At 40.7% G+C, this 25522-nt stretch overlaps 1 protein-coding gene across 2 annotated transcripts in view; it reads right to left on the bottom strand.

Moving 5' to 3' along the window:
* Nucleotides 1–393: 393 nt before the first annotated feature.
* The window catches only part of gucy1a2 (guanylate cyclase 1, soluble, alpha 2), a 247604-nt gene continuing 222475 nt past the window's right edge, over nt 394–25522 (bottom strand). For both annotated transcript variants that reach the window (XM_072577490.1, XM_072577491.1), the window contains one exon: nt 394–10801. In XM_072577490.1, the coding sequence (XP_072433591.1) occupies nt 10594–10801 (208 nt within the window). In that variant the 3' untranslated portion in view covers nt 394–10593. The remainder of the gene's footprint in view (nt 10802–25522) is intronic.

The following is a 25522-nucleotide window of genomic DNA, read 5'->3' as shown; positions in this document are numbered from 1 at the left end:
GACACCCGGACCAACCAACCCAACCACCCCGTGGCTCAACACTTCAACTCCCCCTCCCACTCCACCAAGGATATGCAGGTCCTTGGACTTCTCCATCGCCAGACCATAGCAACATGACGGCTGGAGAAGAGTGAGTCATCTTCCACCTAGTAACCCTCCAACCACAAGGGATGAACTCAGATTTCTCCAGTTTCTTCATTTCCCCTCCCTCCACCTTGTCTCAGTCCGAACCCTCGAACTCAGCACCACCTTCCTAACCTGCAATCTTCTTCCTGACCTCTCTGCCCCCACCCCCATTCCGGCCTATCACCCTCACCTTAACCTCCTTCCACCTACCACATTTCCACCGCCCCTCCCCCAAGTCCCTCCTCCCTACCTTTTATCTTAGCCTGCTGGACACACTTTCCTCATTCCTGAAGAAGGGCTCATGCCCGAAACGTCGATTCTCCTGCTCCTTGGATGCTGCCTGACCTGCTGCGCTTTTCCAGCAACACATTTTCAGCCTTGTAGAAATAGTCAATTAGAAGTTTCTTCACTGTAACAGTACTATGAAACCTTTGTTTCCATGATGAAGCTTTGAGTTGTACGCCATTTTCTTGATGTGTACACTTTCCCAAGCACGCATAAGTAAATTCATTAAAAAAAACCTCAGTATCATCTGATCTAAGAGGAAATAAAGGGTAGAAATAAAGGTTCTTGAAGTCACTGCAGTGCACAGACTTTGGAGATCCACATTAAAGAAAACAAATTGCAGGGAATGCTGCAAATCAAGAGAAGAGAAATTTCACCCATTAGCTTGTGAGAAACCCCGATTAAGCAATTGAATCTGAAAATCTTGTTATTCAGTCTTCCTGCTTTTATTACCTGCAATGCATTGGGGTCAGATGTTGCCATCAGCATTAAAATAATTAACTTGTTTTTCCCCCTAGACTTTCTACGGAATCTGTACTGTAAGTATCAGCCAAGTAGAAGTCTACAGAGACTGGGGGGAGTTCGGGACCATAGTAAGCACAGGTCAACCAACTATGTATCTCCTCGACCATTTTTACTGAATACTGCAGAAGCTGAACCTGAACATGGCAGGTAGGATGTAGAATTCACTGCAAAATCAGATATAGAATGTGAAATAAAATGAAGAAAAGCAAGATTGGATTAACATAGAAAAACAAAATTCAAGAAAGTTTTCTTTTTCTTGAAACTCAAAAAATATTTAAAACTAAATGAAGTTTCACATGTGTAAATACTAGCTTTCAGTGTTGAAATGATTGTTTGGCGGTAAGACTGATCACACAGTTAAAATGGCACATATATGAGAAGAATACAACCCACCTCAAACCTGCCCACTTCCAGATTTGACAGAGGTGGTAAGAGTCAATTAATCCATGGGTGGCATGGTAGCTCAGTGGTTAGCACTGCTGCTGCACAGAGTCAGGGACCTGGGTTTGATTCCTACCTTGGGTGACTGTCTGTGTGGAGTTTGCATATTCTCCCTGTGTCTGCATAGGTTTCCTCCCACAATTCAAAGAGGCGCAGGTCAGGTGAATTTGCCATACTAAATTGCCCATAGTGTTAGGTGCATTAGTCAGGGGTAAGTATCGGGTAGAGGAATGGGTCTGGATGGCTTACTCTTCGGAGGGTCGGTGTGGACTTGTTGGGCTGAAGGGCCTGTTTCCATACTGTAATCTAATCATATTAAAATAAACAAATCCCTAGAATTTCTGTTAAATTTACTCCATATCTATTAGTTGTTTAGGAAATAAATGTCACTCAGCAAGACAGTGTTATCATGCAGCTTCAAAATAAATATGGTCTCTCAACCAGCAACGACCTGATTTCTGTGTTTAACTGCATACTGTATATTGAGTAGCTGGAAGTTGCTGTCCACTTTTCAAATAAATGAAAGTGAGTACTGTTAGTCTAACTTCTTTCTTTTGTAAATTCAGATGATCAACTTGAAACATTGAATTACTATTCTGACAATGTTGTAGTTATCTAGGTTATGCAGAAGAAAAGTCAGATGCCACAAAACCATCACCCTAACTTCCCAAACCTTATCCACAAGTCAGGAATGTGATGAAATACTCTCCACTTTCTCGATGAGAGCAGCCCCAAATGAATTCAAGAAGCTCAATAACTTCTAGGGTGTCCATATTGGCCAGGAAGAGGGGTCAGATGCAATAAGCTTCTCAATGGTAGAGGTTGGGATAGATTGCACAATGGTGGCATTACAGAATGGGGGCAGCTCGGGTTTATCTGCTTCTCCTGACCCACAAGAAGTGCTATTTTGGCACTGACCTTCTGCATTCAATACTTCTTGCTTCTTTCACCCACCCTGTTTCCCTGAAGCCTGAGATACCTGGGCAATCTGAGTTAAAAATAGATTGACTTGTTAAAAGAAAGGCAAACTTCCTCATTATAATACTTAAATAAAGAACTCACTTTGTATAAAAGGATTAATTAACTCTCTTACCATCTCTGTCAAAACTGGAAGTGGGTAGATTTGAGGTGGGTTGTATTCTTCTCATTTCTAAAAGAAAATTCAGCCATTTTGGGGATTTAACATTCAGTCTAAAGAATCTTCAATAAAGAAGCATATGGTGTTTTGGTTTTCATTATGTGGGGGATCAAGTTTAAGAGCCGCGAGGTTTTGCTGCAGCTCTATAAGTCCCTGGTGAGACCACACTTGGAATATTGTGTCCAGTTCTGGTTGCCCTACTATAGGAAAATTACAGAGGCTTTGGAGAGGGTGCAAAGAAGGTTTAACAGGATGCTGTTTGGACTGGAGGGCTTGCCTTATGAAGAAAGGTTGAATAAGCTCGGACTTTTCTCTCTGGAGAGAAGGAGGAAGAGAGGACACCTGATTGAGGTGTACAAAATAATAACAGGAATACACAGAGTCAATAGCTAGAGACTTTTTCCCAGGGCAGGATTGACTGGTACGAGGAGTCATAGTTTGAAGATATTAGGAGGAAGATATAAAGGAGACGTGAGAGGTAAGTTCTTTTCGCAGAGAGTTGTGTATGCATGGAATGCGTTGCCAGCTGCGGTGGTGGAAGCAGAGTCATTGGGAAAATTTAAATGACTGTTTGACATGCACATGGATAGCAGTGAGTTGAGGGGTGCATAGGTTGCTCCTATATTTTACATTAGGATTATACCTCAGCACAACATTGTGGGCCAAAGGGCCTGTTCTGTGCTGTACTTTTCTATGTTCTATGTTCTAAGTATTAGTTGATCAAAGACAGTCAATATGGATTTTTGATTGTATGTCATGTCTAATTATTCCAGTTGAGGAGACAACTCACATGGTGGTGGCCAATGTCTGTTCATGTTGTCCATATGGACATGTGGAAGACACTTGCTCAAGTTCCACAAAAGAAAACACTAGCAATGATAAGAGATGAAAAGCAATGGAGGGGAAACTTTTGACATAAGTTACAATTGGTTGCGAGGCAAATAGGAATAAACTAGTGAGAATATGACATGCTATTTCCTAGACCTGTACACATTTTACCACATAAATTAATTGACTTGGATGGAGGAATAGAGAGTTGTATGTCCAAGTTAATAGATGTTGCTAAAATAGGAAGCATTGTACATTTAGATGGGAACAAGAATTTACAAGAACATACACAAACTAAGGGAATAGGCAAAATTGTGGCAGATGGAGTACAAGCAGGAACAAAAATTACAGTGATCAACACTGCATCTAAGAAAGACAAATGGGAATATATTCTTAATGTTGAGAGATTCAGAGTTGTTGGGGAGCAATGAATTTTTGTATAAAATTGCTAATAATAGTCTTCAGACACAAAAAAGCCAAAAAAACTAACAGAATGTCGATCTGTATAACAAGTGGATTAGAATTCATAAGTGATCACGTAATTTTTCTTTGAGAAAGTGACAAGGAGGATCAATGAGGGTATTGCAGTGGATGTTGTCTACATAGATTTCAGTCATATATTTGACAAGGTCCCACATGGCAGACTAGTCAAAAAAGTCAATGGGATACACAATAATGTGTCAAATTCAATCCAAAATTGGCTTAATTATAGGAAACAAACAGTAATGGTTGATGGCTACCCATGTGAATAGAAAATTGTTCTAAGTGGTGTTCCATAGGGCTCAGTGTTGGGATCCCTGCTGCTTGTTCTATACGTTAACAATTTGAGCTTGAATGTGGGGGACACAATTGGGAAATTGGCAGACAACACAAAAATGTTGTAGAGGATAGCTGTAAGCTCTAAAATGATGTAAATGGGTTGATGGAGTGGACAGGAAAGTAGCAGATGGTGTTCAACTCTGATAGTTGTGAGGTGATGCATTTAGGGAGGTCAAACAATAAAAGGGTATACACAATACATGGGAATGCACTGAGAGGGGTAGATGAACTGAGAGATCTAGGTGTACAAGTGCACAGGTCCCTAGAGATAGCTGTATAAGTAGATAAGATTGTAAAGAAGCATATGGGTTGCTCTCTTTTATTGGCAGAGATATAGAATACAAAACTAGGGATATGATGATGAAACTGTATAAGACACTTGTGAGGCAACAACTAGAGTACCATGTGCAGTTCTGGTCATCACATTACAGGAAGGATGTAATTGCTCTAGAGACAAAAGATTTACCAGAATATTGCCGTGTATGGAAGGTTTCAGTTATATAGAAAGGCTAGATGGGCTGGGACATCCACTGGAGTTTCACTGGAGTGCAGGAGGGTGAGAGGCGATTTTACAGAAGCCAGCGCCAGAGACCTGGGTTCAATTCCCGACTCAGGCGACTGACTGTGTGGAGTTTGCACATTCTCCCTGTGTCTGCGTGGGTTTCCTCCGGGTGCTCCGGTTTCCTCCCACAGTCCAAAGATGTGCAGGTCAGGTGGGATTGGCCATGCTAAATTGCCCGTAGTGTTAGGTAAGGGGTAATTGCAGGGGTATGGGTGGGTTGCACTTCGGCGGGTCGGTGTGGACTTGTTGGGCCAAAGGGCCTGTTTCCACACTGTAATGTAATCTAATCTAATCTTATAAAATAATGAGTATAGATAGTTAATGATAGTTGTCGTTTCCCTAGGGTGGGGACTTTCAAGACTGGGAGCATATTTTTAAGATGCGAGGAGAAAGATTTAAAAAAGACATGGAAACAAATTTTTACACTGAAAATAGTTTGCATGTGGAATGAACTTCTTGAGGAAGTGGTGGATGTGGATGCAAATACAATGTTTAAAAGACATTTATATAAGTACATGAATAGGAAAGGTTTGGAGTTGCATGTGCCAGGACCAAGCTGGTGGGACTGGTTTAGTTTGGGATTATGTTCAGCATGACTGGTTGGACCAAAGGGTCTGTTTCCATGCTGTCTGACTCTATGACTTTATTTCCTAGAATGCTGCTAAGGCTGGAGAATTGCATGTACGAGGAGAGATTGGAGAGGTTGGGAATGTTTTCCTTGGAACAGACAATGCTGAGGGGTGACATGATGGAGGTATACAAAATTGTGAGGGATAGATATAGAGTAGACAGGAGGAAGCTGTTTCCTTTGGCAGAGAGTTCAAAAATCAGGAGTCATAGATTCAAGCTAAGTGGAAGAAGGATTAAAAGGGACATGGGGAAAAGCTTTTGCATGCAGAGAGTGGATGGATGTTTGAAATTCGCTTCATGAGTTAGTGGTTGAAGCAGAGACTCTAATCTCTTTTAAAAATACCTGAATCTGCACCTTAAATGGGCTATGGACTGTGCGCAGGAAAATGGGATTAGAAAGGGTGATAGTGAGTTTTGAGAAGATTAGAAAGGGTGACTTTGGTTGATATGCACAAGGTGAGCAACATGGTCCTTGTCTGTGCTGAGTCATTCCTATGATTTCTATGGTTTGCTGGGCAGCATTCATAAAGCAGGAAAGAATCTCATTTAATTCATGAGCCACCATTAAATGCCAGAAGGTTCAGGGCTAATGTATTTTAAGCTGTTCACGATGGGCCTAATTGACATCCTGTCACCAGAGGGCAGAATTCCTACTCTGACACCTTTCTTCTTCTCTCTTTAAATCAGAATCAATTTTCCTGATGGCAGGAATCAGACATGGGTGCTCTCGCCCAAGAATACAAGTGATAGCCACAGCAAGGCTCTGAAGTGGGGGGAAACCTTAATTACAGCCACAAAGGTGGGAAAACCTCCACTACAGCTGCAAAGTCCAGGAGACCTACTATTACTGTAAATCAACAATCTTTAAAGAAGATAAAGTACTGAATGATATTAAGAAGTTGTGGCACTGGAAATTGTATTGCCAGGAACATTTAATTTCAGAGAGGGGCCATAAAGAACACAAAATTGGATATCATGGAGAAAATAATATACGAAATATAGAGTAGCATCTAGAGAAGACAGAAGCTGAACAAATAAATACAGTTTTGTACACAACTGGGAGGTTGACAGATGGTTATGGTATCCAAGCCTAATGGGACTGTTGGTATTTGTATTGACCTTATATAACACAACAAGGCAGTAGTGAGAGAAATTCACCCTTAATCCATGGTTGATGAGTCAAGCTAAACTGTCCAAGAGCAGAGTTTTCACAAAACGTGACACAAATAGAGGATTCTGGCAAGTGCCATTAGATGAGCAAACAATATTGCTTAACATATTTATCACTCCTTTTGAAAGATTTTGTTGAACATATTACTATTTGGAATTGCATTGGGCCCAGAGATTTTCCAACCAAACTTTTCCAGCAATGTCAAGCATCTTACAAGATCTTCACAGTGTCATTTGCCAGATGGATGATTTACTAATTTGGAAAAAACTGAAGAGTATGATCAAAGAACGCATGCAGTTTTAAAACACTTCCAAAAGGAAGGCCTTAACACTTTCTGACAAGAGTGCATTCTTCAAAGAATCCATTCATTACTTGAAACTTACTCTCAACGGTGAAGGCATATAATGGCTCAGATCAGAAATACCATGACAGATTTCCCAGCTTGAAAGTCAGTCCAAGATTTTCAAAGCTTCTTGGATTGATAAATCAATTGTCAAAATATTTTGCCTAACCTATAGTGCTCTTAAGCCATCTCCTCAAGATGATACAAGTATGGTGTTAGAGTCCTCATCAAGAAATGTTAATGTCTACAGATGTCTTCACACAATATCCTGCAATAATCGCAGCCAATGTTTCAGCTTCTGGCTTAGGAATATTACCAGGACCAGCTGGATGGGTATCGCAAACCACTCCAATATGCATCAAGAGCATTATCTGATGCAGAAATACAATATACTATGATTGAGAAGGAAGTTTTCTCAGTTTAATGGCATTATGAGAGATTTTCAGGTTACATCTTTGGTCAGGAAGTGGTCAATAGACTATCCTGCATAATGAGGGACCTGTCAGATTTAAAGTATTTCTGCATTTCTAAAATGATCAGAATCACCTGTCTGAAATGTGTAGCTCAATACAAAAGAAAATGAAGTGTCAATCTTTGTATGACTGCCACTCCCTGGAACAATTGAAACCCAGGGTGCTAGCATTTTGGGTACATATTTCATTTTAGGCCTGTTTGAAGTCTCTATGAAGCCCAAGTTCATGTCATAGAATTATAGAATTTTATAGCGCAGAGGGAGGCCATCCAACCCATCCTGTCTGTGCCAGCTGAATATCTGAATATCGTTCCCACATTTGAAGTACAGTTATTTATACTTCCTTCACCCTCATGAATAAGGTATTATATGTATATTTTTCTGATTGTTCAAAGAAGGAAACAGTCCACCAAAGTCAGAGATGGTAATTGCTCCAACTAGTTGGCATAATAATTTCCACATGAAAAAAAAAGCTACACCAGTGAACAGTAGAACTTCCATTTCTTTTTCTGCACTTATGTTGCTGTTTGATTTGCTCTTCTACTGAAATTAACATTTATCCAAATTCACATTAATAACTCTTGCTTCTGTGTTAGAAGAGCAGCTTATCCAACATTCTGTACTGGATAGTCTCTATTTCAGTTAAATATTGTAAAGACTAAAACCATCACCTTTAGCCTCTAGCAAAAAGAAATGTTTTACCATCATTTCTACTCCACACTACAGCTATCATCTTGGGCCAATTTAACTTTCTTTCATGAATCTTCCTGTCCTGTAAGATCCCCTACACAACACCCTAATTCGATTAAGTTTTAGTCAACCTTTGAAATAATGCATTTTTAATTTCACCTAAATGAAGTGCCTTGAGACACTTTTTTTTAAATTTAAAGATGTTATATTAGTGCAAATGGTCATTATTTTGCTGAATTAATGCAAAGCAATACGGTCCCAAGTTTTTTTTAAAATCCAGTCTGCTTCTCTCTTTGAAAACCATGAAAAGAAATACTGTTCGTTCTTTAAAGAGACACAATCACACTGTAAGCATTAGAAAGAAGATGTTAGAAAATTAGAATTTTTAAACCATATTTTTTGGCAAAGATTAAAAAAATTGTCTTTACAGCATCTACCAGAGTATCAGTAAATTCCAAACATAGAATCATTGTGGTTTACAGGACCAAAGCAGTCCATCGGGCCTATCATGACTCTAAGATTATTTTATTAGGGGAGTGTTAATACAGCAACAAAAACAGCAACTTGTATTTGTATTGCATCGTTAAAGTATAAAAATGAGAACTGCAACATCGAGGTGTTTAACCAGTAGATAAAGCACGTCTACATCTAGGAAGTATGTCAATGTGCATGTGCGATTCCAAAGCATACAAGGCTATGGGTGAAGTTTTGGAAAATGGGAATACAATAGTTAGGTGGTTGCTTTTGACCAACACACACACAATGGACCTTTTTTTCCATGCTGCATATCTCTATGACTCTATGAGCAAGCACGGGATAGAAATATCAACTCCTCGATCTGATTCACCATTCCATTAGACCATGACTGATCGTCTACCTTAATCTCATTTTCCTACACATATTCCCACAATACTTGAGGTCATCAGTATCAAGAGATTTATTGGTTTCTGTCTTGAATGTGCACAACAATTGAGCTCCCATAGCTCTCTAAGGCAAGGAAATTTCTACTCATCTGAATCTTGAAAGGTGGTACCCATTAATCCTGAGACTATGCCCCTTGGTCTAGAGTCAACAGCCTATCTCTACTCATCCCATCATGCCCTGGAAGAATTCTGTAAGTTTCAATAATATCACCTTTCATTTTTTGAAGCTTTAGGGGGCACAGCCAGTTTTTTCCATCTCTCCTCGTAAAATAGTGCAATCAGCCCAGCAGTTAATGCCAGAAGCCTCTGTTGCACTTCCTGTGTGGCAAGTATAGCCTTTCTCAGATAGGCAGACCAAACTGTACACAATACTCCAGGCATAGTCTCACCAAGCCTCTTAACAGCGCAGCAAGTTATCACATGTTTATTCCTGTAAATGCCTTCATCTTAAATCTACATAAGATGAAGGTCCATATACCTTCTAATTTCTAATTGATCTTCAAATTGTTTAGTACACTTGCATGCTAACTTTCAGTTACTCATGAACAAGAATATTTAGATCTCTTTGGACATCAACATATCTCACCCTTTCACCGTTTAAGAAATACTCTGTCTTTCAGGATTTTTTTCCCCACAAAAAATGGACAAATTTCATATTTATTCATATTATATTCCATCTAACATTATCTTGCCTATTTACTTAGCCTGTCCAAAGTCCCTTGAAGCTTTGTTGCATCCTCCTCACAATTGACATTTCCACCTAACTTTGTATCATGAAAGAAAATTGGAAAAATTACATTTGGTTCCCACTTTCAATTCATTTATGTGAACTCTTGTAGCCCCAGCATTGAACGTTTCAATACCCACTAGTAATAACTTGCCATCCTGAGAATGACCCATTTATTTAAGTTTTCTACTTGTTAACCAATTTCACAGTAGTATATTACTCCTAATCCCAGGCACTCTAATTTTATTGAATAATTTTATGTGTGTGATCTTAACAAAAACATTCTAAAAATTCAAATATACTACATCCACTGGCTGCCTTCTTGAACTGCTGCAGCCTACATGGTATAAGTGCACTCAAAATTGTGAATCAGTGACAATGAATAAATGGTGATAAAGTTCCTAGTCAGAATGGTGTGTAGCTTAGAGGTGAAGTTGGAGGTGGAATTCCCATGTATTTGCTGCCCTTGTCCTCTGAATACTTCTTTGAGTGCTAACTCTTTGTTAATACAATTATGGAATACTAACAATAATGGGCTTCCCATTAAATAGAGAAAATGACAATATATTAGTTTTAACACCATGTTCTTTCCTCATGACATGATGGCCATTTAGAAAAAAAACTCTGTTTAACATTATACTTATACACCTGCATATGGTTGCTACTAATACACCCAAATAGCTGAAAGCAGTTTTGTTGTACACAAATTATTTACCGCACATTGTTACTAACTCTGTTTTCTTCCCCATCTTAAATAAATGGCTTTCAATTAATGTGGAACACATCTGGACTGAATTTTCCAGACTCAACTTCGAGTCAAGTGGTTAGCTATTAAGAAAGCCTTTATGTGATATCTTGTCCTTCTCACCACAAATTCATTGTGTTGCCAATCTCCTTTCAAGAACATGTCATCTCATAAACTGGTCTCCCGAAGAAACATAGTCCCAATATTGTACGATGTTTTCCTTGTGCAAGCAGACATGCTTATCATTCTTGATGAATCGAGGGAAATATTGGCCTCCAGAAAATAACATGTCCCATGAATTTCCTCTGGGAAGTTATCTGGAAGGTCACTTCGGGAGCGTGGTATGAATTTAAAACTCTCATCGTCTTTTAATAGCCTGCATGTAAAATGAAGCAAATGTTAAAAGAGTCAAATGAAACCACACAAAAATTCTGCATTCACAGCATTTGTCATTCGCAAGGCTGCAGGCAATTGAGATTAGAATGATCACATAGTAAGTTTTCTCTTGGGTGTAATGTGGATTATACTTGTTGGATTTAGCAGGGCTCAATTTAAATGAGAGTTCTTCCTAGCCATCACATAGGCATTAGATGGTGAGTTCATTTTTGTTCTCAGATAAGTTGACAGGAGCACTATAAAAATGCATAGATAGGTTAGAAGAATGGGCACAAGCAATTCAACAAGTACAGGTGAGAGGTGATACAATTTTGGAGAAAAATAAATATCCATAGTTTACATTTAATGGAAAAACACTGAAAGTTGTCAATAAAATGAGAGTTGAAAAATGTGGTGCTGGAAAAACACAGCAGGCCAGGCAGCATCCGAGGAGCAGGAGAATTGACGATTCGAGCATAAGCCCTTCTTCAGGAATGAGGCTGGTGTGCCAAGGGGGCTGAGATAAAAGGTGGGGGGGGAGGGAATTTGGGGGAGGGGCACTGGGAATAGGTGAGGGTGAGGGTGATAGGCCGGAGAGGTCGGGAAGAAGATTGCAGGTCAAGAGGGCGGTGCTGAATGCGAGGATTGGGACTGAGATAAGGTGAGGAGAGGGGAAATGAGGAAGCTGGAGAAATCGACATTCATCCCGTGTGGTTGGAGGGTTCCTAGGCGGAAGTTGAGGTGCTCTTCCTCCAGGCATCATGTGGCCAGGGTCTGGCGAGGGAGGTGTTCCCTGAAACATTCCGCAAGTAGGCGGCCTGTCTCCGCAAGGTAGAGGAGACCACATCGGGTGCAGCAGATACAGTAAATGATGTGGGTGGAGGTGCAGGTGAATTTGCAACAGATATAGAAGGATCCATTGGGGCCTTGGAGGGAGGTGAGGGGGGAGGTGTGGGCACATGTTTTGCTTTTCTTGCGGTTGCAGGGCAAGGTGCCAGGAGTGGAGGTTGGGTTGGTGGGGGGTGTGGACCTGACGAGGGACTCGCGGAGGGAGTGGTCTCTCCTGAATGCTGATAGGGGTGGAGATGGAAATATATCCCTGGTGGTGGGGTCTGTCTGGAAGTGGCAGAAATGACAGAAGATGATACGATGTATCCGGAGGTTGGCGGGGTGGAAGGTGAGGACCAGTGGGGTTCTGTCCTGGTGGCGACTGGAGGGGTGGGGTTCAAGGGCGGAGGAGCCGGAAGTGGAGGAGATGCGGTGGAGAACGTCGTTGCCCATGTCGGAGGGGAAATTGCGGTCTTTGAAGAAGGAGGCCACTTGAGTTGTTCGGTAGTGGAATTGGTCCTCCTGGGAGCAGATGCGGCAGAGGCGGAGGAATTGGGAATATGGGATGCCGTTTTTACAGGGGGCAGGGTGGGAGGAGGTGTAATCTAGGTAGCTATGGGAGTCGATCTGTGTTGAGTTGGTTGCCCGAATTGAAATGGAGAGGTCTAGGAAGGGGAGGGAGGAGTCTGAGATGGTCCAGGTAAATTTGAGGTCGGGGTGGAAGGTGTCAGTAAAGTGGATGAACTGTTCAACCTCCTCGTGGGAGCACGAGGCAGTGCCAATACAATCATCGATGTAGCTGAGGAAAAGGTGGGGGTGGTGCCAGTGTAGCTGCGGAAGATGGACTGTTCCACATATCCGATGAAGAGGCAGGCATAGCTGGGGCCCATGCGGGTGCCCATGGCTACTCCTTTGGTTTGGAGAAAGTGGGAGGATTGGAAAGAGAAGTTGTGGACCAGTTCAGTCAGTCGAAGGAGGGTGTCAGTGGAAGGGTACTGGTTGGGTCGGCAGGAGAGGAAGAAGCAGAGGGCTTGGAGGCCTTCGTGATGGGGGATGGAGGTGTACAGGGACTGGATGTCCATCGTGAAGATAAGTTGTTGGGGGCCGGGGAAGCGAAAATCATGGAGGAGGTGGAGGGCGTGGGTGGTGTCCCGAACTTAGGTGGGGAGTTCTTGGATTAAGGGGGACAGGACAGTGTCGAGGTATACAGAGATGAGTTCGGTGGGGCAGGAGCAGGCTGAGACAATGGGTCAGCCGGGGCAGTCAGGTTTGTGGATTTTGGGTAGGAGGTAGAAACGGGACTATGAGGTTGGAGTCAGTGGATGGGAGATCTCCTGAGGTGATGAGGCTATGGATGGTCTGGGAGATAATGCTTTGGTGGTGTGAGGTGGGGTCATGATCAAGGGAGCAGTAGGAGGAGGTGTCCGCGAGTTGGCGTCTAGCTTCAGCGGTGTAAAGATCGGTGCGCCAAACTACCACTGTGCCTCCCTTGTCTGCCGGTTTGATGGTGAGGTTGGGGTTGGAGCGGATGGAGTGGAGGGCTGCGTGTTGTGAGGGTGAGAGGTTGGAGTGGATGAGAGGGGTGGATAGGTTGAGGCGGTCAATGTCGCGGCGGCAGTTGGATATGAAGAGATCGAGGGCGGGTAAGAGGCCAACAGGAATTCAAATAATGATGCCCTGACAGTCTGTCTGTAGGCAAATAAAAATGGCCAATATTAATTTGGGTCTTAGAAATGGAGGCATACAAAATGAAAGTCATGGTAAATCTGCACAAAAAAAGTTCAGGCCACAGTCAGGGAGTGAATTTTATGCTCTGCAACCTGACCAGATGTTGATATATTTGAAAGGCAAGTAAGACAGGTGGCCTGTACACTGACTTCCTGCCCAGCCCCAAACTGTTTCCTATAGGTGCTGGGAATACATGAGCTGACAACCAACCTTGGTTGACAGCTCTTGAGGGCAGAAATATCTGTTGTTGAGCGATGGATGTCTCACTCCACTTTTTTGAAGGCTCCGCCCTCCCCTGCAAGCATACTATCTCTGCAAATCAGCTGGGTTTCAAATTGGTTCGGCTGCCAGCCATAATTTTGACCAAGGGACATAGAATATTACCCATGTAAAATTCACCCTATGACAACTTTTGAGGTTGTCAAGAAGACATCATGGCTCCAAACAGTGCACTTGGACAGAAGAAAAATGCTACAGATGGTGGAAAACTGAAATTAAAGCTGATGATGTTGGAAAGCATCAGCAAGTTTGGCAGCACCCGCGGAGGATGAAACAAAGTTAACATTTCAGGTCAATGACATTTTATCAGAACTGGGAGAAGTTAGAAATGCAACAGATTTTTAAGTGGCTCAAATGGGAAATGATAGAAAAGAAAGACCATGCAAATGTCCTGATGTAGCTAAATCCATGGGAATTGCCTGAGTAACACTGTGACCACATTCTGGACACAACAGGTGTCTTTACTGTCACTTGGATTCCGCTTGATCATGAATCGCGACTAACACTTGGCATTTCAAGGTGTGGGAAGAATAACTTGCATCAAGTCTCTTTCCTTAACCTGAACCAGCTAACTGAAGATTCCAGCTTCCTCTTCAGCAGTTTCCATGTCTGTTTAGACTCCCGTATCAGCTGCTACTGGGTTGGTGGATGTTAGATAATAGTGTAGTCTAATGGTGCCTATGTAAATCAGTTGATGATGTTTAAGATTCCCTTTCGAGATAGAAACCACACCTGGCTCTACCTCTTTGTACCTCTTTTGGATCACACTCATGGGTGCATTGATGACATTTTGCTTAATTTTAATCCAAATGTCATTGGAAATCAGTGACAAACTGCTGGCTTTGACTTGTGAAATATGGGTATGGCATTAGCCCAAACCCCCTCCAGCCCTGGTGAGTCTTCCAAATAAGGGCATCAGTGTTTGCATTACTTTTGCCTGATTTGTACCACATCTTGAATCAAAATTGAGTGAGTTCAGCAGCCATTTAGTCTCTGTTGCTCCTAGCTTGGCAAACCTTTAGAAATATTTGAGAGGTTGTTATCAGTAAGCACTTCAAACTGTGCACCAATCAGAATGTCGTTGAATTTCTGGGAAATAGCCCACCTTAAAGCTAGGAGACATCGTTTTACACAGACATAATTCTTCACATCCTCCCATTCAGCTTGAGACACCGATTGTCAGAAATGTTAATCGCTCTTTTGAATGGAATTGAAGTGAATTAGCTTTATTGTCAAGTACTCACATGAGTACAGTAAAATGTTGCCCCTTATGGTGCCATCTTATGTACAAAGCTACCTAGGTGCACATTCTTAAGTACAGATTCTTTGGTATAAAATAGAAAAATTAAGAAATAAAAAGTCCAGCAGAGGAATAAAATAGAAAAATAAAGAAAAAGTAAGGACACAATTTACAGTACTGTTCTTTTCTGTTCTTGAACTTGTAATAGCACCACTCCTGATCCAAGAAATCTGGCATCAGTTTACAATATAAAAGGGAGATGGAATGCTGGGTAGCCAAGGACAAGTGATGAGACAAGCCTTTGCTTGAGTATGCGAAAGGAGTGTTCGCATCCTATACTCCAACTTGTCGTGATGCTCTGTGAAGTATTAAACTTCATACATCATTTCCCAATCATTCATCAGTAAATTGTGGAGGGAAGTGACCAACTGTACATTATATTGCATAACCTTCCCCACAGTTAGCAACTAAACCAAGAAATCCACACAGTTCCCTTTCCATCTTAGGGCAGGACCATTCCTTACAGTTTGGATGCTCGCATCATCAGAAATAATGTCTTCTTTGTTAACAATGTGCCCAAGATACCATACTTCTATCCATACTTCAAGTCACACTGCAAAACGTAAGCAAAGCCACAGTCTAGTCTTTCAAGGATATCCTTCAATATCGAGTCGAAGATGAGTATGTTGTCCAGATACTCAAGGAGAGTCTACAAACAAAGGTTGCCAAGGTTAAGATTTAAGGATTACTTTAAGGTTTACTTATCCCATACATAAAAGGGGCAATGGCATTACAAAGCCCTGTTAATCATGTGTATTTGTAAAATCTCCCAGTACTTTATCAGAATGCTGTTTCTTCAATGTCTTGTTATGCAACGGGCAATTGATAGTAACCATGGACCTAATCAAAACTGCAGAAAAATTCTACATCATTGACAAATTGTAACGCTTCCTAGATCCTGGGTAGAAGGTAAACATCCTTATGAGTCTTTGAATCGAGTGCTTGGTATTGACATAGGTTGTCAATTTTCTAGTTGTTGTTCTGCCTTGCAGGCTGTATGAGAGAAAGATACATACATGGCAACTTTCAGATAACATCTCACTCTTAATACTTCTGCAGATAGTTCTGGACTTTTTCCCAGCGATGGTTGTGGGATCCAGCAGACTAGATGGTTATCTTTAGTCACATTCCTGTGGATTACCTGGTCACAATATCCAATGTCAGCATTATCCTTACTGAAAGTTGACCCATACTTGGTCAGAGTAGAAATAAGCTGCCTCATTTGGGTTTCTTTCAAGTTACCAAAGTCTAACTTAGATAGGAGATTAGAGATGTATCTACCAGTCAGTCCATTGTCCATGGCATTGGCAAGTTTAAGGTCACCTACAGGCATTCTTGGTTGAAGGTAAACATCTTTATTGCTGGAATTGGCAATTGCCATTTCCACCCACAGCGCTGAGGGCAACTCCCAGAATTAGACCAAGTGGGAACTCTGCTACATTTAACCTGTAATATTCTAGCACGACCTGATTTGACAGGTTGAAGATGGCTGGCATTTGTCTTCAAGATAGCTGATGGTTCAAGCAGGTAAAAGAATAGCTCTGACTTCCTGTTACTCAAACATTTCTAGGGTCCCCTACAGGCTGATACACCTTTAGTGTGGAGTAAAGTCAAATACTCCTGTGCTGCATTTGCCCATTTCATAATGTGCTGCTGTTAACAATCACCCTATAAACTTGCTGAGGATGAGAGAAGGTCATGTAACACATTTGATCCTAACATCACAGTCATTCTCAACTTCCTTATTTTCACTGGAGTATCAATCAAGTTACAAATTAGTAGAAACCCCTGGATATGAAAAGTGTGATTGAAGGGAAATAGGGAGAGCTTGATATCATTGTGATTGGGGCTGTCGGTAAAGTAGAGACTCAGTTCACAGCAGAGACATCAATCAGCTCACACCCCTCAACAAGATGCTCGTGGAAAATCTGGTGAATAAGGGTTGACATCTCTATTCCTCTCTTTGTCAATTAAGCAAAATGCTTCTAAATTGCCAAATTTCACTGCTGCTGAGTTCTATAACTCTATATAAGACTAAATCTTTTCCTAAAGGAAACTCACTGATCACCTGGCTTTTTGTGGGAGGCCCAACTAGTTTAATGTCTGTGAAAAGGGAAGGCCATTGCACTGAATGGGGTCTCTGCCTGGTGACGTGGTGACAGTGGATGTTGAGGTTGGTCTCATTTGAAGTGCCCAGCCCTGTCATAATTGGGGAGGTGGTGATGGAATGGTAATTTCACTGAACTAGTAATCTGGAGACCCAGGCTAAGGAACTGGAGTTATGGCTTTTATTCCTACCATGGCAGATAGTGAAATTTAAATTTAATAAATGTTTTATATTAAAATCTAGACCAGTGGCGGCCATGTAACCACTACCATTGACAAAAAACTTATCTGAATCATTAATGTTCTTCAGAAGGGAAATCATATCAAAGAATGCCTACAGTGTGCAAATAGGCCATTTGGCCTAACACAGCCACACCAACCCTCAAAAGAGTATCCCTCCCACACCCATTTTCCTCCTATCTACATTTCCCCTAACTAATGCACCTAGCCTACACATCTGTGAACACTATGGACAATTTAGCATGGCCAATTCACCTAACCTGCACATCTTTGGACTGTGGGAGGAAACCAGAACACCTGGAGGAAACGCACGTTGACATAGGGAGAATGTGCAAACTCCACACAGACAGTGACCCAAGGCTGGAACTAAACTTGGGTCCCTGGTGCTGTGAGGCAGCAGTGCTAACCACTGAGTCACCATGCCACCTTACCTGGTTTGGTCTACATATGAATCCAGTCTGGCACCAATGTGGTTGACTCTTAGTTGCCCTCTGAAATGGTTCTAACAAGTCAGTCATTCAGTTCAAGGGGAAATTAAGGACAACAATGCATACTGGCTCAACCAGCAATATCTAAGAATAAATTTAAAAATCCAACAAATAGTTGGAAAATCGCTTAGGCAGGATCAGCTATAGGGCTTACTATGTGACATGATAGAAAATACTGGACTTTGCATATTGTACAGTCGTCTCTTCCGCCTGCCTGCCTCTTCGACCTGAGGTCTACATCTCTATCTGCACCAACAGTCACCTCCTTGATGGCAGCGTCTTTTTTTTTTGAAGTAGGAATCCAACCTTTTCCCATGATCTGGATTATGTGATCTCATGCATCAATTAAGATTTGTCACCATTATGCTTTCCTCAGCTCCATTCAGAGGGTTCATTCCTCACTGCTTCCACTTGATGATTCTTCAGCTACCTGTCTCTGGTCAATCTGAAGTACAAATTTGGGAGTACAATGCCATCAAACAACTTTACCAGCTTCAGGAATACAGAGACTAGACCCTTCCCTTCAATTTGCTTAGATTCATAAAACCTCTGTATAGTTGGGTCAAGCTACAATTGTCCTTAAGAATTCAAATTGAAAAACAATGAAGATTACCAATGCTGAGCAGCTGGTTAGAATTTAAAATCAAATTTGAGAAAATCAACTTCTAATAATATCTCTGTAAGATTTAAGATAACATTGACCCACTAATTACTCATAGTTTACTGATGTGTTAAACTGAACCCTGTGAACTTAGAGACATCTCTCTCTTGTGTGGAGGTTTGCTGTGAGATTTAATAGGTAAGGTGAAGTGAAAGAATATTTCTGTCTGTTTAAGGTTGTGCGTTGTAAAGTGTAACCTAGGAAACAGTGACTTCTTGTGATTATGTAGTAAATTTCTGCTATGAGTGCTAATTTCTCCTGTCAGAAGAACTGAAGAGCATATTTCTGGTTGGTAAGTATAACCTTGTGCATAAAACATGTGGCAGGTCAGAAAATTATAGACACGGAAGCCCTTTTATTGAATTCTTATCTGCAAAATGTACAACCCTCTGGCAGAAATTATAGACCATCCCAAATTATCCTTCCACATTTCAAAAGGTCTGTTTAGCATGTTCATCATTGGTTGGCATAAAAGGAATCTCCAAGGATAATGGAACTCTTAAGTAAGTAGGTAATGTTTGGGAATTCCTTCATTTTCTCTTTATGACTATTATAGTACATAGTTGGGACACTTGGCTTTACCATCCTTTTTATTGTGCAGAAACTTTTTTTGTGTCAATAAGGAAATCTTGTGCTGCAATAAAATTGTGAATATCTTCAAAGCCATCAGAAAGCAGATTTAATTGAGAAGATTTCAGAGGAATGGAAAGGACGTTTTTTTAAAAATGACCTCTACAATACAGGTTCCTTTGCAAGTGAGGGTGGAGTGTTTTAAAGCTTTAAGTCTTCTGGCAATCAGAGGTCAAATTTAAATTAGTGGTGGTGGTTGATTCTTACAAACATTAAATATTATATTTCTTATTGCTCTGATACAAAACAAAATAAATCAGCAAGTACCAGAGTTTAAATGGCTGCATTCACCATTGTGTTATCTCTCATATACATCAACCCTGGCAGAACTATCCAGCAATGATCAAACCTCAACAGTTATGAGTTGTTAGGCTGACATTTACCAGGGGCACCTGCAGCCAACCTGCATCAAATGATTGACATTCAAGGATAGTGATTTTTTTTTTCCCCAACCTCCAAACTTTCTTCTCAAGTCCTTCAAGGTTATTACAGGGGTAACCGTAGTATTAGCCAATCCTACATATACCAGATGGTTGGCTGATGTATTAGTCAAAATCCAATATTTCCATCACCCGTTTCTCCAAAAAGCACCATGAGTATGATGTGGCCTCTCAATTTCACAGTATAGATCCAATTTAGTTATTGATAGCTGATGTTGAGGCATCAGAGGAGCAGCTTACTTTTCAACTTCTTGATGTGTATCTCTTAATCTGTCATCTGGTGACTCAACCAGTGGTGATTAGCTGTTGCCTCTGAGAAATATGTCATTGTACCAGTGCTTGTAAAAATGAATAAGACAGACACAGGTACTATCCTGTTTTAGGCTGCTGATAGTGCTAGCAGGTTGCAATTTAATGCTTACAATTGCATAAAATATAGACTAAGTATTAGGATTCTGATTCAACGTTGTATCTTCCAAATACAGTTTGCATTGCAAACTACTATGCATTCCTGTGTTGGATGGAGAAGGGGAAGCTGAATACTGTAATACATATGGATGGAACTTAATCATTGCTCAGGGGAGATCAGCAGCTTCAGATTCTCTGTACTTTGTCTGTGTTGTTCTATACAAGAATGCTCAGGACATATGCTCCAAAGAAGTGAAAGGCTTTTCTGAGCCCTTGCATGGTTCCATTTGGTTCTGTTGTTCGATTGATTGATATGGGGAGGCGGAAGCATTGTGGTAATTTCACAGGACTAGTAATCCAGAATTCCAGACTAATATTCTGGCAATTTGGGTCTGAATCCTACGATATTAGCTGGTGAAACTTGAATTCAATATAAGAGGTCTGGAATTAAAAGGTTGGTTCACAGATGTCTTTTTAGGGAAGGAAATTTGCCATCTGGCCTACACAGATTTCAGACTAATAGTAATAGACCTGTATGCTCTTTAATGGCCTCTGAAATGCAATGAGGGATAGGCAATACATGCCTAGTGGGCCAACATTCCATGGAAGAATAAGAAAGATAATACTCACTAGAGCCAGACAGAGAAGCAGAGTTAAGACAATTGAAGCAGGTCTAAGAATACTAAATGGTGGACTTTGTGACCTGAATGGCCTACTCCTGCTTTTATTCCTTGTGATTTTGGTCTATTGAGGCAGGACAATGTGATTAGATGTGTAAGCTGAAGTAGTTCATCCACAATGATATTTGTGCTCAACCAGCAGTACGGCCTATGTATCAGGCTAAGACACTGCAATCTGTAGCCCCACACACAGAGCTCCTCAAGAATTCCCACTATTTGATATCTCCATGCAATAACAATAAATATCTGGAGGCACAAGATAATATAAAGGTTAAGGGCCCTGACAACATTTCAACAATAGTACTGAAGACCTGTATTCCATGAATTTTCCAAGCCCCTATCCAAGGTGTTCCAGTGTTGCTACAACATTGACATCTACCAGACAATATGGAAAATTGCTCAGGTATGTCCTGTACACAAAAATCAGGACAAATCCAACACAACCAATTACTGCTCCATCAACCCACTCCTCAGTAAAGTGACAGAAGGTGTCATCAACAATACTAACAAACAACACTTGCTTAGTAAAAACCTGCTCACAACAGTTTGGATTCCATTCAGGCCCTCATTATGGCCTTGATTCAAAAAGGACAAAAGAGCTGAACTCTATGGGTAAGATGAGAATGACTATGCTTGATATCAAGATGATGTTTGACTGACTGTTTCATTATGGTGCTCTAGCAAAGTTGCAGTCAGTAGGAATCGGGGAGAAAACTCTGCTGGTTGGAGTCATATCTGGCACACAGGCAGATGGATGTAGTTGTTGGAGGTCAGTTATCCCATCTCTAGAACATTTTTGCGGGAGTTCCTCAGGACTGTATTCTAGGCCCGACCATCTTCAACTGCTTCATGAATGACTTTCTATTCATCATAAAATCAGAATTTGGGATCCTTGTTGAACATTTCACAATGTTCAGCACTATTTGTAACTCCTCAGGTACTAAAGCAGTCCATGTTCAAATGTAGCAAGACCTGGATCAGTTTAGAAGTGGTATGTAAGATTTATGCAAGTGCCAGATGTGACATTTAACAAGGGTATGTTGTTCTTGTTTTTTTTGAGAGAGAGGTCGTAAAAGACACAGACTTCAAAAGTCTAAGTTGAAGGGTTTTAGGGCCAATTTGATTATAGCTAACAGTTACTGCCTCAGGAAGTGAATTTTTGAACTCCTCCCAAATAATTCTCTCTCCAAAAGCGTGATACGTTTGCTGTATTTTTAATGCCCTTATCCACTTATCAAAATTACTTTGTTTGATCCTTTCAAACTTAATGTAGGTTTGACCAGGGTCCTTAGATTCCTGAAACATTGTCTATAGGCTTCTGGCAAAATCTCATATGCATTTAAAATGGCTTTCTTCACCTCCTCATATGCCCCAGGTACTTCCTCTGATAGTGATGCAAATATGACACTAGCTACTGGCCACTGCATTTGTTTTGCCACCTTTTCAAATGAGATGAGAAAGGCTTCCACATCCTTCTCATCAAATTTAGGCAATGTTTGAATATATCTAATCAGTTTCTCACCAGGCCCTTGGCTACCATGGGTTTGCTCATCCTCACTCAGCGTAACTTCAGCCTTCATCTCCATCCTTTTAAGCCAACTTTCCTGTCTAAGTGCCAATTTCTGCTTTAAACTCCATCTTTTTCTTCCTTTCCTCTCTGTTCTTTTTCTCTCTGTTCTGTTCTCACTCTCTTTTTCTCTTTCCTCCGCTTTTAATCATAATTTCTTGTCTTTTGCCTCTAACTCTGCTGCTTCACTTTCAATTGAGTTTTTGCCCTCTCTAAAGATTCTGATGGTGTTTCCAGCAAATGTAAATGCTGAGCTATTGCTGTAATTACATTTCCTTTCCTCACAGAATCAGGCAGCTCCAGCTCCAGCTTGTTTGCTAATTCCAGCAGCTTGGCCGTAATCACCTTTTGCAAAACCCCCACAGTCACTTCTTCCACCCCCAGAAAACTCATGGTGACTGAAAAAGCCATTGTTATCCCAAGTGCTGTTTAAACCAACCAAAATCAACACCCAAAACAAAAGATATTGCAGTAATTCCCCCAGTACCCACAGGGGATACATTCCAAGACCTACCGCAGAAGCACAAAACCACAGATAGGAGCAAACCCATTCATTTAAATGGGAAATTTACTTTCCCGGCAGCCCCCAGTCTCTAGTTCAGGAATGTTCCCTGTAATATGTTCAGGTTGCTGTAAACCATGGGTAACTGTAACCGCAGAAAACGATTCTGCGGATACAGCGGTTACCCTAGAACACCTACCACTCACTGCTTTCAAATCCAGTAACACTAATCCTAAATCAGAGCCACAGAACAAAACCCACAAAGAGCTCCCAATCTGTTATGGACCAGGCCAGACCTCTTCAAAACATTTCAAGAAAGTGGCCCAGACCCTAACTTTGCTGGTTGTTTTAAGCAGGTATTCCAGGGGTGATGCAGCTAGTCAAACCACTTAGTTTTAAACAAAACTGAATTTATTTACAAGACTACCAAATGAAACACAAACAAGAGAACAGAATACAGAAAAACTTAACCTATCCGAAAACCCAATAGATCAGCCCAACTTAGTGATGCTGTTCCAAATACTTGCAACAATCAGCATAAACACCACTTGGCACAAACACAGGGCCTTACAGGAGAGATGTCAGAGAGAAAGTACCAGCATGGACCTGCTTCTTTGGGTCCAGCAGCTTCCAAACAACACCTGAGAAAAGCTGAGCTGGGAGAACTGGCCACTCCCCCCTTCATTGTACTATTTTTTTAAATTTAAAAGCCTTTTATTTGAGGCAGTACCTGTTAGCTGTAAGCAAATTGACCCTAAAACCCTTCAATTTAGACTTGTCAGAGTTTATGTCTTTTATGATCTCTCTGAAAAAAGCCAAGGACAACATAATCTTGTTAAAGGAGCAGCACCGTCACACAGACCAATGATAATCTCCAGCAAAAGAAAATCTAAACATCGCTCCTTAGAATTCACTGGTGTCACCATCAATGAATCACTTACTATCAACATTCAGGGAGTTATCATTGACTGGAAACTGAACTGGACTAGCCAAATAAGTACCGTGGCTACAAAACAAGTCAGAGGTTACAAATCTTGCAGTCAGCAATTCACATCCTCACTCGCCAAAGACTATCCACCATGTATAAGACATGAGTGCAAATGAATACTCCCAGCTTGCCTTGATGAGTTCAGTTCCAACAAAACTTGATACTATCCAGGACAGGGCAGCTAACCTTATTGGCACAGCATCCACAAACATCCACCACTGATGCTCAGTTGCATCAGAATGTACTACCTACAAGATGAACTGCAGAAATTCAGCAAGACTCATTTGATACCTTCCAAATCTACAAACACGACCATATAAAAGGAAGAGGGCAGTACATATGTGGGAACACCACCGACTGCAAGTTTTCCTTTTAACCATTGCTGTTTCTTCAATGTCATTGGGTCAAAATCCTGGAACTCCCTCTCTAACAACTTTGTGTATGTACCTAAACCAAATGGACTGCAGCAATGCAAGAAAATAGCTCATCACTACTTTCTCAAGGGATAGTAGAGATGTATGATTAATGCTGGAACTTGTAAGTGATGGGATTTCCATATGCTTACTGAATTTGTCCTTCACGATGGTGGATTTTCAATGTCTGCTAAAGAAGCTGTACTGTTTGGGGATTCACTACATAACAGCAATAGGACAGTTAAATGAGCACACACAGTAAATACAAAATTTTGTACAAAGTTAATTCTATATTCTGTAAACCAATTGCTTTTCAGTTATGAAATTAATTATTGGAGGTGATTTTTTAATGCTCAAATGAGGATTGAGTAAAACAGAGTTTATTCTGGTTGAAAGGATGATAGTTACGAGGGTTGCACAACTATTGTATTTAGAAAGAAAATCCCACAACCATAATTGTACTAAAATAAGTTTATATTTTGAATACCAATTGGTACACTCAATATGGCAAGAGGTTCAGCCCCAGCTTGGGTATATGTTCATCTTGAATTCTTAGGTGATGGTTTCACATCTCCAAAATGAGGGCAGCACAATTTAATTTCTAAGCCGTGAAGTCTATGAAATTAATTAGTAGGGATGAAAAGAAATACAAAAATAGCCAGCAATAATTAAAATAACCCAATCCTGGGAGAGGGAAAGATTTAGCCACTGAAAATTGGCTTGCAAATGTCAAAATAATTAGATGTGCTGCCTTTTCCCATTCTCAGAGATCTAGATGTTAGCAGGAACCAATTAGTTCTGTAATGCTTGATCAAACTTATTGTTAGGAGTGTTACAAAATATTCAAAATGCATTAATTAGAGCACTTACTTGATTCTTATGGTCTTGTATTAATGATATTGATTGAAATCTGCATCTGGTAGCTTAGAGCAAGTCCTTCTATGAAACACATGCTCACTGGCTGAAGGATCCAATTAGAATATTGCTGAACAGCATACTTTACAAAATGCAATGAATTAGATCTATACATAAAACAATCTCGTGGAGCCCAGAATTTAATGGCACTCAATGCAAGTCAAGTTAGGTTGCTTAGTGCTGTTGCTCAGGGCACAACAACATGCAATACTTAATGCTGAGTTTTAAGATACCTTGCTTTGTATTGGTGAAGGTATTGGGTATAACAGAGCTCTAATGGTCCAATCTGATTGCCAAAAACTGAAATGAAACAACCATTCTTACACGGAAACATATTACACACTTCAAACTTTATTTTAAAAGGGTCTAATTAAAATAACTGTAAACTTCAAGATAATGTTATGCTGCAGAGTGGTATACTATATAATTCTGCGTGTGTATTTCTTCAGATTTCTGTCCAAATTTTAACCAGAAGCTTCTCTATTATTGATGAGAACAATTAAAATACTTGAGGTATTGAGCATTCATGATGTAGAGAAGGAAATCTAT

Source organism: Chiloscyllium punctatum, chromosome 9 (assembly GCF_047496795.1).
Source record: "Chiloscyllium punctatum isolate Juve2018m chromosome 9, sChiPun1.3, whole genome shotgun sequence".
NCBI lineage: Eukaryota > Metazoa > Chordata > Chondrichthyes > Orectolobiformes > Hemiscylliidae > Chiloscyllium > Chiloscyllium punctatum.
This window is presented reverse-complemented; position numbering and strand designations above follow the sequence as displayed.